Genomic DNA, 17,036 nt, shown 5'->3' on the forward strand with positions numbered 1-17,036 from the left:
TTGTTCTTTGTTTAATTTTGACTGTTTAGTTACAAATTTTGAATTCATAAGAGCATGTAACTGAATGATTCAACGCTATAATTTTGAGTGCTCCGCACTTAAAAGTTAAAACAAGAGAGGAAAAAACTGGATAAGAACATTAAAGAGTAAAAAGATTTCCCTAGTAACCTTATCAGAAAACATTAAAAATATTATATTAAATAAAACAGCAATACTTTTGAAAGAGTGAGAAATAATATACCGATTAAATTAGATTACCTGATCTAATGCTTATATAGTGATATTTAACCATATGAGTAATTTAAGCTAGTGAAACATTATTATTAAAAACAAAAACAAAAACAAAAGCAAAAACAAAAAAACTAGTGTAAGTGTGAATTAATTAAAAGATCTTGTTTTCTTGAAAGCAAATTCTGTGTCAATGAATTTGAACTAGAACTATCAAATCCCAATTAAAAATCTAAAAATGTAATAATAGTTAATACACCTTATATTCATTGCTAGACCAGTTTGATACAAGATAGGAAAATTAAGTCAAGTTAATGGCTTTAAAGAGCCTCTTGAATGGGTCAAGTCCTTTAATTTGTTTTCGCTGTTGGTTAGAGCATTAGTATCAAGTGTACTAAATGCTAAATATTTATTATTTGACACACTTAATATAGAAACACCTACAATACATGTCTCAAACGCTAAAAAAAAAAATTTAGTATTCATCTACAGTCCGTTCTAATAATAGAACGGTACTAACAAATGTGTAAAAAAATTTCCCTTTTTTTTATTCAACTCTCCTCTCTCATCTCACATATCTCTTAATCTCTCTCTCTCGTCTGCCTCACTCTCTCCTCATTCTCATTGTTAGCCATCTCTCACTCTCTTTCTCTATCACCCTCACTTTACATCGTTGACCTCGAGTTTGTAACGGTGGGGGCGGGCTGTGGGTGGTGGTGGTAGTAGTGATGAGTTGGTGTCATGGGTTTTTTATTTTGAATTTTATTTTGTATTTGTTGGTTTTTTTTAATATTTTTATATATTATTTTAATGTATTGAAGTGAAAAATAGAAAATGTGATGTATGGTGAATTGTAAAATGATGTGTTAAAATAATAAAGTAACTTTTTGACATGTTTTTTTTTTTTTTTTTGGAGAAACAAACACACACACGCACACAAGGGAGAGGGAAAGGGGTTTTAACATAAAGGCACATCACAACTCCACTCAAAAGTCATGGTAACTTTTTGACATATTAAAATAACATATTTTTAGAAGAGCTGGTGCTGATGATCTAAAGGGAAGAAACACAATAATACTTATTTCCTTTCATTTTAGTCCAAATTTACATTTAACGTAACGTTTGGTCTGGAAAATCCAATCAATGTCTGAAAAAGAAAGAACAATATTTATGTGTAGTTTGGAGACTTGAGTCAAGTCAATGGCAGAAACGAAATTATAAATCAAAGGCAAAGGCGAAGCATACGTAGGGTCATTCATTGGCAGAAAGTGAATAGAAAAAAAAAACATTATTAATTCCTAAATAAAATATAAATTTATGAGCAATTTAATTTTGGTCCATAATATTTAATTTTTTTTTCATTTTCTCTAAAAAATAAAAACGGTCATTTTTTAATGTATATCATAGCTAAGATTATTTGTTTCTCTTATATATCAAACTTCATTTAAAAAAAAAAAAAGTATTTCTTTTCATATTTTTATAATTTCTATTAGATATTCAATTTTTTTTTTGGTTTAAAAAGAAAGAAGTAATTTTATTAAATAAAAATAGCCAAATGGGCTAATATTACGACATTAAGATGTGATTGAACATCCTTCATCCAAGACAAAAAACCAGTAACACATCTAGCATGTTTTGTTTTAGAGATTCAAACCTACAAAAAAGAAAACAATAAAGAAGTAAGAGTTTTAATCAAGGAAAAAAAAAACTTTACCTGCAATTATGTTTCGAATTGAGAAAAAAAAAATCTCTAATATTTTGATTTATTTTCTTCATGTAAATTTGTGTATAAGTAATAAAATATAAGAATATTTACATAAACTCTGAAGCTTGATATTGTTTTCAAGTTAACTTTAAAGTACATAGTACATATACGTTTATATATATATATATATATATTCAAATGTTGCACTTTGACCATTTTATGAACAATATTAATCAATATATCTAAATTGGCATGGGTTGCACTTGAGGTTATCCTAATTATTAAAAAGAAGTGAAAATTTGGCTAAAAATAGGCTAATTTTTCGGCTAATTTTACTCTATTCCCCTCAATTCAAACATGTCCTTATTTATATGTAAAAGCCCTCGAACATATGAGCACAATATGACAGATTATATATATATATATATATATATATATTAAAACATCACCTAGAATTAAATTATTTAGATTTTGTTTTATAGATGTAAGGTTGAATTTATTCAATCATTTTGTTGGCTTTATTATGTGCCAAATTTGCTTGTAATTCAGCATTTAGAAACCTTGTATTTAGGTGGGAATCATGTAAGGGTAGTGTGTGAGAGAGTGTGAAGAAAAGTTCAAGAGTGTGCACTCAAGAAAAGCCTCACGACTAGATCTCGCAACTAGCAAGTCGCCAAAAGTGGCACACATGTGAAGCATGCAGGAGAGCTGAAGAGTCACACTAACTATTGCACTACAGGACAAAACTTCTAGTCTGGCCAGACAGTTATCTTGTGACTCAAACTCGCAACTCGTTCCAATTGCGAGCTCGAGTCGCCAGAACACCTTGTTTGTTACAAAACTGACTCTTCGCATTCCATACACACCCTACTATAAATAACCTTATACCCACGTATTGTAGAGAGCTTCTAGAGAGAATTTTGATAGAGAAACCCTAGAGAAAAACAAGATTGACTCATCCACAATCTTAATCGTTTGATTCTCCAAATTCCTCTACTCTCACCTTCTCCATTGATACATCCTTGAGAGGTACATTAGCCAAATCCTTATCTCACCATACCCATATCTGTGAGAAGGTCTTTTTGTGCTTGGAAAGCAGTTCAGAAGGGACCAATTCATTTTGGTTGATGCAATGGGCGATTGCAGGATCCGGTAAGCTAAAGAAAACAAGGTTCGGTGTAACCCTGGTGGAGCAAGAAGCTTGGAGGGCTTTGGTGCACTAGGTAGATTAAGCTTGGAGGGTCTTTTGCTATTCATGTATCCCAACTATATTTTCTAGTGGATTATTGACCTTTTGAAAGGCGGCGGAGGGGTTTTACAACGAGAACTTCGATTTCCTCTTCGATAACACATCGCTGTATTGTCTTTGTGTTTGCATCTCTCTTCCCTTAATCTTTGCTTTTTAATTACTACTGTGGTTGTGATTAATTTTGGTTTAGATTGTTTTACCAATTCTGTTTAAGCTTATTTTCATATTCCGCACATACATTGTTAGTTTATAAGCTTGTGTTGGTAATTTGTAAATTGGGGATCTAAACTTTCATAGGTGTTTTACACACTATTTGAATTTTCATTTGGTATCAGAGCAGGTACACTTTTGTGGTTTAAATACCTAAGTGTGATCATTGACCCCTTGTGTTTATTTGCGATGGATAGTGCTTTGTATGCCTCTATGCATGTTTTGGATGTAGATGAATGTAACATGCCACATGTTTGTGAAAATGCCTCAATGAGTGATAATCCTCATGATTGTGATGCTATGTTACATGAATCTTTGGATGTTGTTGATATTCTTAACATCAAATTCTTGAAGAAAAAGGCTAAGAAGTTTATTAAGGATTTGAGCAAGTTATTTTGTGAAAATGATGATTTGATTGTTAAGCTCAATGAATCCAACAAATTGGTTGAGAAATATAAGAAACTTGCTAAAAATTCTCTTGAAAAGCTAAAAGAGTTTGAATGTTTAAATATGGACTTGGATGCTAAACTTGTTTTGTCTAACAAACTTGTTAATAAGCTAAAATGTGAAAATGAATCTCTTAAGATGCATGCCAAGTGTTTGATTGCTGAACCTATTGCTAAAAAAAATGAACATATTTGTTGCAATCATGTTGTGGTACCCGATTCTGTGCATATTATGTGTTTTACCTTTTTTTTTTTGAGAAAATTATGTGTTCTACCTCAAAGGACAAATCGGTGTACATTCCTCCACATAATAGAAATCAAAAGGTGGAGAGAAAGGCTGTTAAGTCAAAGCCTCCGTTTAGATCTCAACCTAAGGTTTTGGATGGATTTAAGTTTGTTCTAACTTGCCACCACTGTGGTGTGATTGTTCATATAAGACCTCAATGTCATAAATTGAAGAGAAAACAAAACCATGTTGCTAGATCCCTTCCCAAAAAGCCTAGTGGACCTAAACACATTGTTTGTCACCATTGTGGTACTTTTGGTCATCTGAGACCTCATTGATCTAAGTTTCATACTCTTAAAACAATCAAAAGAAAAGAGAAACTTGAGCTTCTTGGAAGTGCTTAAAAGAGTAAACCGGATTTGAGTGAAAATAGCATGTTGCTAAAGAAAGTGTTTAATGCTTTTAACTCCTTGACTATGTGCATCTCTGGTTCTTATTTTTCCAACCTTCGTTTCAGGTTTCATGAGACACTCATTCCAAACAATCGTTCTGTTTGGATGAGAAAGGGTTCCTATGGTTGAGTTTTTGCTCTTTTGATTCTTGATCTAATTCTTTCGATCTTTGTAGGACCTTTCATACATTGAATGTCATATTTTAATGCATTTTATGCATCTTGCATTTCTTTTTATCCATTGTTTCTGTTTTGATCTTACTTTTATGTTTTAATTTTGTGTGAGTAATAATCCAAAACCACATAAAAAGTAAAAAATTCAAAAAGTTTGATTGTATATGTTTTAGCATATATCACATGTGAGTTTGGTCTTGTACCTTCGTACAAATGGCTTAGTGCATTTATGAGCTTAGCTTGTTCTGTATGCACATCTATCTTTGTGAGAAAAATCTTGACATCTATGTGTGATTGTTGTAAATCGATCTTCAAGCTTGTCATGAATGATTAGTCAATAGTCATGTTGGTTTTGATACATACGTAGACTTGTGCCTATATATCTTCCCACTTTCTTTTTTTTTTGGCTTAAAGAACTCAACAAATGTAAATCGCAAAATGAAAAGAGATAATGAGCTACAAAACTGTCGCACATACTAGTATTTGACTAGAAAAAAGGGAAAGATGCCCCAAAAAGCCAAAGGCTTGTTCATCAAATTAAAATATCAAACATTTCAGGCATCGATCTCAAAAAGAGATGCAAAGATAAAAAATGATCAAATGTTATGAATTGTAAAGAAGCCAAATGAAAAGCTTCAAATATATATTATCATTTTCTTGTGGGAGGTCATATATGTTCAATTCTATAATTGAGATAGATCACTTGACTTAGTACTAGTTGTGTATGACTTGATTGAATTGATCATTGAAGCTTCATTCTAAAATAAGGACTATTTCACATTTGATACACACACACAACACACATGCCTAATGTTCAATTAATGTCTTATTCATTTGTTCGATTATACTTGTTTAAATGTGATGTGTGTGTGCTCAACTATATATAGATCAATCCAAAATTTTTTTTGATCATTTTATATGTTTTTGGAAGTGATTTTTATCATTCTTTGTGTTCATGTTTAGTGCTTACTTTGATTTTTATTGCTTAAACATGTTCTATGTTGAAAAACAGGTATCAAAATTTTTGGCTACTTATTCTGCCTACTCTCGCGAGTAGCGAGTTTTGGCTACTCATTTTGGTGACTAGCATAGTCGCAAGTTTCAGTCGCGAGTTTACACAAAATGGTTTCACGTCTCACTCGCGACTCATCTTCACTTAAACCCCTATTTCAATATTTTTACATCAAAACCTAATCAATTTGAATGGTTTTTCATTCCATTAACATCTCTAAGGTAATTTTAAACTCTCTTCATTGATTTGGATCCTTAGATTATATTTTGAAGAGTTTTGTGCTCTTAGTTGAGATTTTCATCATAGGGGTTGGAAAAACTTAATTTTTGTCAAATTTTTGTATGAGATTGGTTTCTTTTAATGATTTGCTTTGGATGTTGACCCCTTGTGGCAAAAAGAGCGTGTATTAAAGGTAGATTTCATGATGTTCATGCATTGTTTCACATTGTTGTTCATAGTATGCACGCTAGGTGTTTGATAAAATGCCTCTTAGGCATTTTCTCACTTGTTTGGACTCCGATGAGTATCAAACTTTGGGGTTTCTCATATTTCCTCATTAGGAACATGTTTGGATCATTGGTTGTGTATTTAACACACCTTGCCCCACATGTGCTTTTTCCATGTTTTGTTCATGCATTGCACATAGCCACCTCTTGCACACATCTTTGCTACCCTTGTCATGCATTGGTCTATATCTTGTTTCTTCATCCTAGTATGTCATATTTGCCTTATGCTTTGTAGCATTTTGTTTTGTCTTAGATTTGAGCTTCATTTTCTCATTCATCTCGCACCCCTCATGCATCATTATCATTACCTTCATCTCTTGCCCTCATTTCTCCTTGACCCTTTGTCTATTCGTGACAAAAGGAGGGAGAGTATACTCTAGAGAGTATACCAGAGAGTTTTGTCATTTTTATATGACTCTCATGCACATCCTTAGGGGGAGAAATTCTATCCCATGCACATTCGTAGGGGGAATGATATTCCATAGGGGAGATGCATATACAAAGTGAGAGCAGACATTGTGATAATAAGAAAACTTTGTTGTGTTTGTACTTCTTTTTGTTTGTTTTCTTGTTTGTTTTATGGTGTTTTGAGTTATGTTTAGTATCTATGCTTTGTTGTTCTCATTGCATCGTGTTTGTTGTGTTGAACATGCATATATCCTGATGCTATTGTGTTTCATTGAATGCATGTTCGGATGATTATTTGCTTGCTATGTGATCATTGTAGTCATCTCTTTATGACTGTTTTGGTGTATGGTCAAGTTGCTTATATGTTTTACATCATGTTTACTTAATCGTAATTTACTTGTCCTTTTATTACTTACTTTACCTTGAAGGTTTAATGTGTTTTATGCAAGTGTTTCAGGTTACAAATATGTATGTTCCAAGTTCATCACAACTCCTATGATTCATGATACGGGGAGTGATATGATAGGGGGAGAAAGAGAGAAAGAGTTCATAGTTCATGATTATGTTTAGCTGTTTAAACTATATTTATTTTGTACCCATGCTTATGTAGCTTAGTACTTGTTGTTAAATGTTATGCATTTCTTTAAGTACATCACTCTTATGTCCTATGTTGGATTTTATATCCTTAATACAATTACCTTATGTTGTTGTATTGGTTGAGTGTTGGACATGCAAATGATTCTTTGCATTGAGCTTATTAGTTTGCATGTCTGGATGTTCATTCCTTGTGTGAATAATCATTGTGGTCACTATTTATAGTGATTGTTCGTTTTTGTTCAAGCCATGTCTTATTGTTTCATTCCTTTTTGCTTGATCGCAAAGTGCTTGTTCCATATGTATTTCAAGTTTTCTATTTACAATGATCATACTGTGTTGTTGTTTTCAGGATATACTTGTCTGTGTGATTCAAGAGCTTCACAGATTCTAGAGTTAGGTGTGAGTAAGTTTTGTTTAACTATTCCCAACTCACATGTTATGTCTAGTTTTTGTTTTAGGGTTTTGTCACAGAATAGCCAAAGGGGGAGATTCTAAAGTTGAATTTATTCAATCATTTTGTTAGCTTTATTTTCTTCCAAATTTGCTTGTAATTCAACATTTAGAAATCCTGTATTTAAGTGGGAATCATGTAAGGGTAGTGTGTGAAAGAATTTGAAGAAAAGTTCAAGAGTGTGCACTTAAGAAGAGCCTTGCAATTGGCTTGCGACTGACGAGTTGCCAAAAGTGGCACATGTGTGAAGCATGCAGGGGAGTTGAAGAGTCTTGCTAGCTGTTGCACTACAGGACAAAACTTCAAATCTGGCCAGGCAGTTAGCTTGTGACTCGTTCCAGTCGCGAGCTTGAGTTGCCAGAACGCCTTGTTTATTACAAAACTGACTCTTCGCATTCCATACACAACCTACTATAAATACCCTTATACCCACGTATTGTAGAGAGCTTCTAGAGAGAATTTTGAGAAAGAAACCCCAGAGAAAAATAAGATTGACTCATCCACAATCTTCATCGTTTGATTCTCTAAATTCCTCTACTCTCACCCTCTCCATTGATACATCCTTGAGAGGTACATTAGCCAAATCCTTATCTTACCATACCAATATCTATGAGAAGGTATTTTGGTGCTTGGGAAGCAGTTCAGAAGGGACAAATTCATTTTGGTTGATGCAATGGGCAATTGCGAGATCCGGTAAGCTAGAGAAGACAAGGTTCAGCGTAACCCTATTAGAGCAAAAAGCTTAGAGGGTTTAGGTGCACTGGGTAGATTAGGCTTGGAGGGTCTTCTGTTATTCATGTATCCTAACTTTATTCTTTAGTGGATTATTGACCGCTTGGAGGGCAAAGGAGAGGTTTTATGCCGAGGACTTCAGTTTTCTCTTCGATAACACATCACTATGTTGTCTTTTTGTTTGCATCTCTCTTCCCTTAATCTTTGCCTTTTAATTACTTCTGTGGTTGTGATTAATTTCGGTTTAGATTGTTTTACCAATTCTGTTTAAGCTTATTTTCATATTCACACATACATTGTTTCTTTATAAGCTTGCGTTGGTAATTTGTAAATTAAGGGTCTAAACATTCATAGGTATTTTACACACTATTTGAACTTTCAATAGACATAATCATAGTTGTTTCATATAAATGCAAAAACATATTTTGAATACATTACATAGTTGCATGGTAGCTAGTGGACATTATTGAACAGTTAAGTTTGTGAAACCAACTGGGCACTGGACGATGAGCCTCCACACTATCTATCAACTCTAGGAATACTTTAATGAAAGGGGCTTTAAAGGTTCGACTGTGGGTGTCCTGTCACCATGGAAACAGAGGAAGGAACAATGATTGAGTAAAGATTACTTGTGTTCGAGGATGAAAACTGAACACAAGCGAGAACCATATTTAGGCACTTCTTCTTCGAAAAATTCTTGGGTGAGATGGGCTTATATGCCCTATGTCTCACTGACATATGGGACCCACGCGCGTGGGTTCCACATGCGCGTGGGTCCCACATGTTAGTGAGACATAGGTACAGATTTATTCTGTCTTATTTTGAACTGTTAAGAGCATTCACATCAGCCCATTTAAAGTCTTCTAAAATACATATATAGTGCAAATTTTACACATTTTAAGTAAAAAAATACCCACATTAGTGGGTGTAAAAATATGTAAAGCTGGCCATATTTTTCCATGAGCTACAGTACCCGTGTAAATATACACGGGTACTGTAGCTCATGTAAACATTAAAATAATATTTTCAGTCCACACGGGTACAATATAAAAAACTTCTTTTTCTTTTTCGCTCTTTTTTTTCTCTCTCCTCTCACTGAGCACACCAACGCAGGTCTCAGCTTCTCTCTCCCTGTTTCATTCCTCTCTTCCTCTCATCTTCTTTCTTCATCTACTTCTACTTAGCTTTTGCTCATTCTCTATTGACAGACTCATCTTCTCTATTTGATTGGTTTGGGGGTTTTGCAGGGTGGATCAATTGACAGACTCATCTTCTCCATTGACAGACTTTGGGGCTAATTTCTCTAAAAAGGTATGGGTTTTTCTCATTGAGATTTTAGGGTTTTTTTGCTTTTTGGTTTCAAGCAAGATTCTTGGGAGTTTCTCTAAACTTTTTTTTAGGGTTTCTTGTTTCAAATTTTTCTGGTTTGGGGTTTTTTTTTAGGGATTCTTCGGAGCACACCCGAAGGTTTATTTTTGGAATTTATTAGTATTTCAGATTTTGTGTGTATTTATATTTGATTATTTTAGAGTTCAGGTAAGGATTAAATTTTGTCTTTTGATAGGGATTAGTTTCCCCGTGTGTAGGGAGTGTTTGAAGAATTTGAATTGATTGAACAGGGTATATAATTAGTTTCTCCCTTGTTTTGGGACTGATTAGTTTCTCCCCTATTTTCGGACTGATTGAACAGGGTATATACTTTGTGTCTTATGAACTTAATGCTGTATATGTGTGCTGTGACCCCTTGCATTCTGTACAAATCATTAGTACTTGTGCAGCAATGATACTTGCAGAAGTGTATTAAGTGGAGACATTATATCTTAACTATTGTTTGGTACTTCTTCTGTTTTACGTACACATTTATTTTCTGTTTGTTTAATAACAAGCATTCTTAATTAATCTCAGTTTATTTGGGACTAATGCATAGTTGAATTGAGTTTAATGAAAAAAAATTCTTTTGTTATTTTTACAAACTTTCTTTCTTTTCGCAGAATGTTAGAAAATATTTTGGATATCAGTGGTTTTTTTTGCAGCTGGATATGGATTATTCATACTTTAGCACTGTCAAGTTGGAGGTGTTCTATGAAGTTATTTTTTGCCATAAGACCCAACTTGAATTGTCTTTGCTTCCATTAATGTTAAGTCTTTTTCCCAACTTGTTTTTCGTATACAGAAAATTTTGGGTGTTCGAGTTCCATAATTAGTGACTTCCAATGGGTATTGGATTGTTTTTGCAGCCTACTCTAAGTAAGAATATCATGGAGAGAATTGCGGACATAAAAATATTGGAATTAGAGAGAACCATCTAGGTATATTAATGAATTGACTAGCAGCCTATATCCCTTTTTTTTTTTTTTTTTTTATAAGTAACTCGTAGCCTGTATCCCTTTGTTGAATTGTTTCACGTAATATTGTAATGGGTCAATTGCCTAACTGATTTAGGAGTCCTTTAGTTGGGACCCAGATTAGTTCTTAAAGTTCATATTGTGGTCCTTGACTTAAAGACCTAGACAGACTTTACATTTGTCTTCATTGTTTAGCACCTAGTCGGTTTGGTTTAATTATTAGCTAATATTTTAGTTTTATGCAGATCTATTCTCAGATTTGTTTTTAGAATTTAATTTTGTTGCATGCATGCAGCTATTTTGGGGTCTACTTATGATGTTTTTACTTGTTTGATTTAGGGGAAGGTGATAATAAAAGACTAACTACAAAAACCCATCCAACTGTACTGTACATAAAGAGATATTCATCATCAAGAAAAATTAAATTGATAAAGCAACCCATTTATGTACATCACACAGTTATCCGAAATAAAAGAGAATTTCATAACCCATTAATTCCATGCTAGTTAGCTATTTTTTTTTTTTTTGGTAATGCTGAGTGTTTTTACTATGTGCCAATATTGTTTATTTAATGTGTGATGAATTTTTTTTGAGGAATGCCTTTTCTTTTTTGTTTTCAATTTTGTTGCTTATTAGTGCTGCTTCTAAATTACTTTGGTGTTTGTTAGGTGATGAACTCACAAAATCAAAATCCCTTCTTCCTTGACATTTTAGAGGACAATGAACAAGGTTTTGAGTCTTTTGACAGTAGCATTTTGATGTCCACTCCACATTCAGACGTGAATGTCCGTCAATCTCCACCCCAAGTTGAAATGGGACAATCTATACCCCCCATTGCAAAAAAGGGAACTACTAAGAGACGTCAACAGGGAATCAACTTCACTGTAGATGAAGACATTAAGCTAGTGTCGGCATGGCTCAATGTTAGCTTAGATGCCGTGACATCAACAGACCAAAAACACGCAACATTTTGGGAGAGAATTTGGTCCACCTTCCACAATGACAAGAAATTTAACCGCACCAGGGATTCTTTAAATAGTCGGTGGCAAACAATTCAAAAGGAGACCAACAAGTTTTGTGGATGCTTGGCCCAAATTGAGAACCAGAATGAAAGTAGTAAAACTGAGCATGACAAGGTATTTCGATGAAACATCTAATATTTATTGTACATCAATACACTTATAGTTTTATGATTCTCATTATTTACTTTTGTAGATTGAAGATGCAAAAGCTATGTATCTAAATAGTTGCAAAACTGCATTTCAATTGGAACATTGTTGGAGAATTTTGAGGAATGAAGCTAAGTGGTTGATTGTAAGAGAGAATTTGAAGGCCCGCAAAAGACAACCAGCCACACAATCTTCTCATACTTTTGCAAGCTCAATAAATCTAGATGAAGATAATGATGAGACGAACACTAGCGAAACCTTGGAGAGACCCATAGGCAAAAAGGCCAAAAAGGAGAAATTAAAGAAAAGAAAGAATTGTGATGACGTGGTCCCAATACTTTCCTCCCAATTGGACGAAATCAAGGAAGAAAAGAGGAGAATGTATGAGGAGAAAAAGGAAAGTATGCGCATTGCATTAGAAGAACGAAGAGAGTTAATGCACGTTGCATCCGAAGAACGAAAAGAGTTGATTCGTATCAAGGAAGAGAAGAATGAAGTAGAAAAAAGGAAAATGGAAGATGAAATTATGATGAAAGATACAAGAACCATGGATCCTGAGCAAAAAGAATATATTCGTCTACGTCGCTTGGAAATCTTGGAGAGGTTAAAGTCTAAATATCCATCATAATTTGAATGTTATTATTAACAATATCTAATCAAGTAATTTTTTTTATAGTGCAAAGATACCTAGCACATAGTTGACATAGATGATTTTTTGTAGTCTTTACTTGTGCAAGGGAACAGATGCAATGTTGTAAATTTTGTATTGTGCACGGACAATAGCACTTGATTATTGAATTTAATTTGTGATTATGTTCTTGTCATTCTATTTTGGGTGAAGCAATGTCTCTGTTGTGCAGTGGCTGTACTTGCTAATTTTTCTGCATAATTACTGATTTTTCTGCATAATTACAAGTGGCTGTACTTGCTGATTTTTCTGCATAATTATTTGTTTATGCAAAAACTGTTTTATTTTTCTGCATAATGTTATGGTGTCACTTGTTGCAGCTGCATGCCTGCATTTACTGCTGCTGCTGCTTGTTTAGCTCTAGGCAACTTACTTGTCTACTACTGCTGCTTGTTTAGCTCTAGGCAACTTACTTGTCTACTGCTGCTGCTTGTTTAGCTCTAGGCAACTTATAGTGTTATTTTTCTGCATAATGTTATTTTTCTGCAGAAATTGTTTTATTTTTCTGCACAATGTTATTTTTCTGCGTAATGTTATTTTTCTGCAGAAACTGTTTTATTTTTCTGCATATTTCTTGCTTCTGCAGTATAGGTTCGACTCCTCTAATTGTGGTCCGACTCCTCTGCAGTAAAGATAGAAGAATTAAAAAGGATTACTATAACTGTGTTGTGTTTTAAATTATAGAATTATGAATGGACTTTTACCAAATGAATTATTAGGTATAGAATGTTAATGTATGGTATAACTATGCTATGTTTGCAGTTGTCTTTTGATTGTCATGCCACATTTAACTTTATTGACATAAATATAAAAGTATAAAGAGTAAAACAAAACATTTTAAAGAATAGTGAAATAGACCATTTTGAAATATAAAGTAAATATTGAGGATTAAATAACAATGAAGGTTCACATTAAATAAAAGTAGTAATACTTAGAAATTTAGAATTCCAAATTCCTACGACTGGCCTTGTAGTTGCCATAGATGCTCGACAAGATCCGCTTGAAGTTGAGAATGAATTCCTCTATCTCTAATGGAATTATGACGTTCAATGAACTGCATAAGGTTACAAGTGGGATTATGTGACACTGGTTCAGGTCCATTATTATCGATTTGATCATAATCAAAGTTATTTTCTCCAAGGTAAGTATGTCGCTCATCTTCAACGATCATATTATGCAATATTATACATGCCATCATAATGTCCTTAAGCGTTTCAAGGTGGAAAAAACGTGCAGGCCCACGCACAATTGCAAATCTGAAGTACTCCAAAAGCACGTTCGACATCCTTCCTAGCCGCCTCTTGTGCGGAAGCAAAATGTTGTCTTTTACGGTCTTGTGGTGCTGGAATTGTTTTGACAAATGTTGCCCATGATGGATATATACCATCTGCAAGATAGTACCCCATTGAATAGTCATTACCATTTATCGAGTAATTAACCGGAGGAGCACGCCCTTCAGCAAGCTCAGAAAATACAGAAGACCGCTCTATGACATTGATGTCATTGTGAGACCCTGGTAACCCAAAAAATGCATGCCATATCCAAAGGTCATACGACGCCACGATTTCCAAAATTATCGTTGGATCATGGGTATGACCAATATATTGACCTTTCCACTTACTTGGACAATTCTTCCATTTCCAATGCATGCAGTCGATGCTCCCCAGCATTCCTGGAAATCCACGGTGTTGGCCAACCACTAACAACCTTGCAATGTCATTGTTGTTTGGTGACCTCAAGTACTCTTCAGAAAAGATTGAAACTACCGCTTTAACAAATTTTTTTAAGCTTTTTATTGTAGTGCTTTCTCCAATCCTCAAGTATTCATCCATGAAATCAGCCGACACTCCATAAGCAAGCATTTTGATTGCGGCGGTCATCTTTTGAAGGGAAGACAACCCGAGTGTGTTAGCCGCATTTCTTTTTTGAACAAAGTATGGTTCAATAGCTTCAACTCTTGAATGGATACGTAGCCTCCTTCGAAATACATTAGGAGGATACACTGGTGTTTCAGCAAAATAATCATGGAAAAGCCTGTTATGACCTTGCAAAGGATTACGCCAGATAAACCTGCGAGGTTGAGCCGAACGACGTCATGATGTTGATGCTCCTTCATTGTTTAATTCTTCTATGGCAATAGCTAGAGTAAGTTCCAACTCATCATCATCAGAAGATGAGTCAAATGGAGGCTCATCATTTGGAAAAATAAAATCAATGTCATTATGGAAATCCATTAAGAGAGAACAAAAACCGAATGGAAGAGATAATTTTGTAGAAGTGGATGGAAATTAGAGAGAAAATGGTCATATTTATAGAGTAAGAATGTGACTTGAGTTTGAATTTCAAAATTTTGACCTTTAGGTTTGAATTTACCATTGGGTTTAAAGTTAAAAAATATGACATTTAGGTTTGAATTTATCATTGGATTTAAAGTTAAAAAAAATATGACTTTTAGGTTTGAATTTACCATTGGGTTTAAAGTTAAAAAATATGACCTTTAGGTTTGAATTTACCATTGGGTTTAAAGTTAAAAAAAATATGACATTTAGGTTTGAATTTACCAAGTTAAAAAAAAAAAAAAAATGACTTTTAGGTTTGAATTTACCATTGGGTTTAAAGTTAAAAAAAATGACCTTTAGGTTTGAATTTACCATTGGATTTAAAGTTAAAATAATATGACATTTAGGTTTGAATTTACCATTGGGTTTAAAGTTAAAAAATATGACCTTCACGTTTGAATTTACCATTGGGTTTAAAGTTAAAAAAAAAAAAATGACATTTAGGTTTGAATTTACCAAGTTAAAAAAAAAATATGAATTTTAGGTTTGAATTTACCATTGGGTTTAAAGTTAAAAAAATATGACATTTAGGTTTGAATTTACTATTGGGTTTAAAGTTAGGTTTGAATTACCGTTTGAATTTCAAAATTATGACCGGTGGATATAACAACAAAAATTATGACCGGTGGGTAAAAAAAAAAAATGACCGTTGGTAGGAGACATCGATTCGGTCACCGATTCTAGCAATACGGTGGTTGGAGACATCAATTTGACGGTGGTAGTTGGAGCAACTATTACAACAATCGGCCCATCGGTGATGGCGGTACAATGGTCGGAGACACCAATCCGGTGGGCGGTCACCAAAAGCCACTATTTTGGTAGTTTGGGCATCAGCGGCGTTCGTCAACGCCACTATTTTAATAATCCACCCACCGGTGGGTCACTATTTGGCGGTACGGTGGGCGGCGAGACCAATCCGGCGGCGTTCGCCGAAGCCACTATTTTGGCGGTTCGGCCATCGGACCTCCACCACGAGCGGCTCCATTGGCTGAGCCACCGGTGTTGGTAGTTTACTTAAAATATAAGTTTAAATTAAAAAAAAGTATGACCATTAGAGAAATAATAATAAAATGGAGTATAATGAATATTTTATTGAAATATCTTATAAAATAAATGAACTGATGTGGGTGTTTTGTAAAAATGGATGTGTAAAATAGAAAAAGTAGGTTTTTATTGTAAAAATGAATGTGTAAAATACACATACTGATGTGAATGCTCTAAGTTGGGTAAAAAAAAAGGGCATGTGATGGAGGTGGAGGTTGGCTATTATGGTAAAATCAGAACCAAAGGCATGTGGATGAAGCTCTGAAGTTAGTAGTGGAGTTGGTGCAAACAACCTATACACTTACTATGGAATACATGGAAGCTTAGAGAAATAATCAGTCTAGATAGGCTGTTGAAGAATGTACATGGCCTCCTATAAGTTCATGTTACAAGGGGGCAAAATGGGCAACTACCCTTTTCGCGCAAATTATACAGCCTTCTACCCCCTTTCCCAAACTAATTAGGGAAATGCCCCTCTTTTGTAACATAATTTTCTAAAAATCGAGTTTCAACTTAAAACTCGATTTTTGGACAATCGAGTTATAACAAACTGAAAATTTAAAAAAAAAAAAAAAAAAATGCTGGAACTCGAGCTCCATGAACTCGAGTTCTATGCAATTTTTTAAAGCCCTATAGTGACGTTTTAAAGCCTTATAGTGGCATTTTAACATGCAAGTTTTTTTTTCTAATTTTGATCGCTCCATTAGAGAGCCCTATAGTGGCGTTTTAAATACCTATAGTGGCGTTTTTTATGGAACGTAAGTTCCATGAACGCAAGTTCCATGCAAATTTTTTGTTTTGTTTTGTTTTGTTTTTTTTTTTTTTTTTTTTTTTTAAAAAAAAATGTTCATATGTTGAATGATATCTTGAATAATCACTAACTATATATAGTATATTATTATGCCATCTCTTATTTATAAGCATTTCATTTAATTATATAACTTATTTCCAACTAAAATAAAATGAAATGAAGATTTGAAATATTATTCTAAACTACCATAATAAATTTCAATATAAACTAAAATTAATAAATTTTTCTTTTTAAAATCTTATTTT

General features: G+C 33.7%; 1 protein-coding gene across 1 annotated transcript; it reads right to left on the bottom strand.

The window, feature by feature from the left end:
• Positions 1–13,552: 13,552 nt before the first annotated feature.
• Positions 13,553–14,477, bottom strand: LOC112038367 (uncharacterized). Its single transcript, XM_065779370.1, has 2 exons — positions 13,844–14,477; positions 13,553–13,755 (listed from the first exon to the last, which is right to left on the bottom strand). Exons 1-2 carry the CDS (start codon positions 14,475–14,477, stop codon positions 13,553–13,555), a joined length of 837 nt encoding a protein of 278 aa, XP_065635442.1.
• Between the last annotated feature and the right edge of the window lie 2,559 nt (positions 14,478–17,036).

Source organism: Quercus suber, unplaced genomic scaffold (genome assembly GCF_002906115.3).
Source record: "Quercus suber isolate HL8 unplaced genomic scaffold, Cork oak 2.0 scaffold_206, whole genome shotgun sequence".
In the NCBI taxonomy this organism is placed as follows: Eukaryota; Viridiplantae; Streptophyta; class Magnoliopsida; order Fagales; family Fagaceae; genus Quercus; species Quercus suber.

Coding starts and splice junctions, on each gene's coding strand:
- LOC112038367 (XM_065779370.1), bottom strand. CDS start 14,477: ATGACCGCCGCAATCAAAATGCTTGCTTATGGAGTGTCGGCTGATTTC. Junction 13,756..13,843: donor AGTACTTCAGATTTGCAATT/GTGCGTGGGCCT, acceptor TGATCGTTGAAG/ATGAGCGACATACTTACCTT.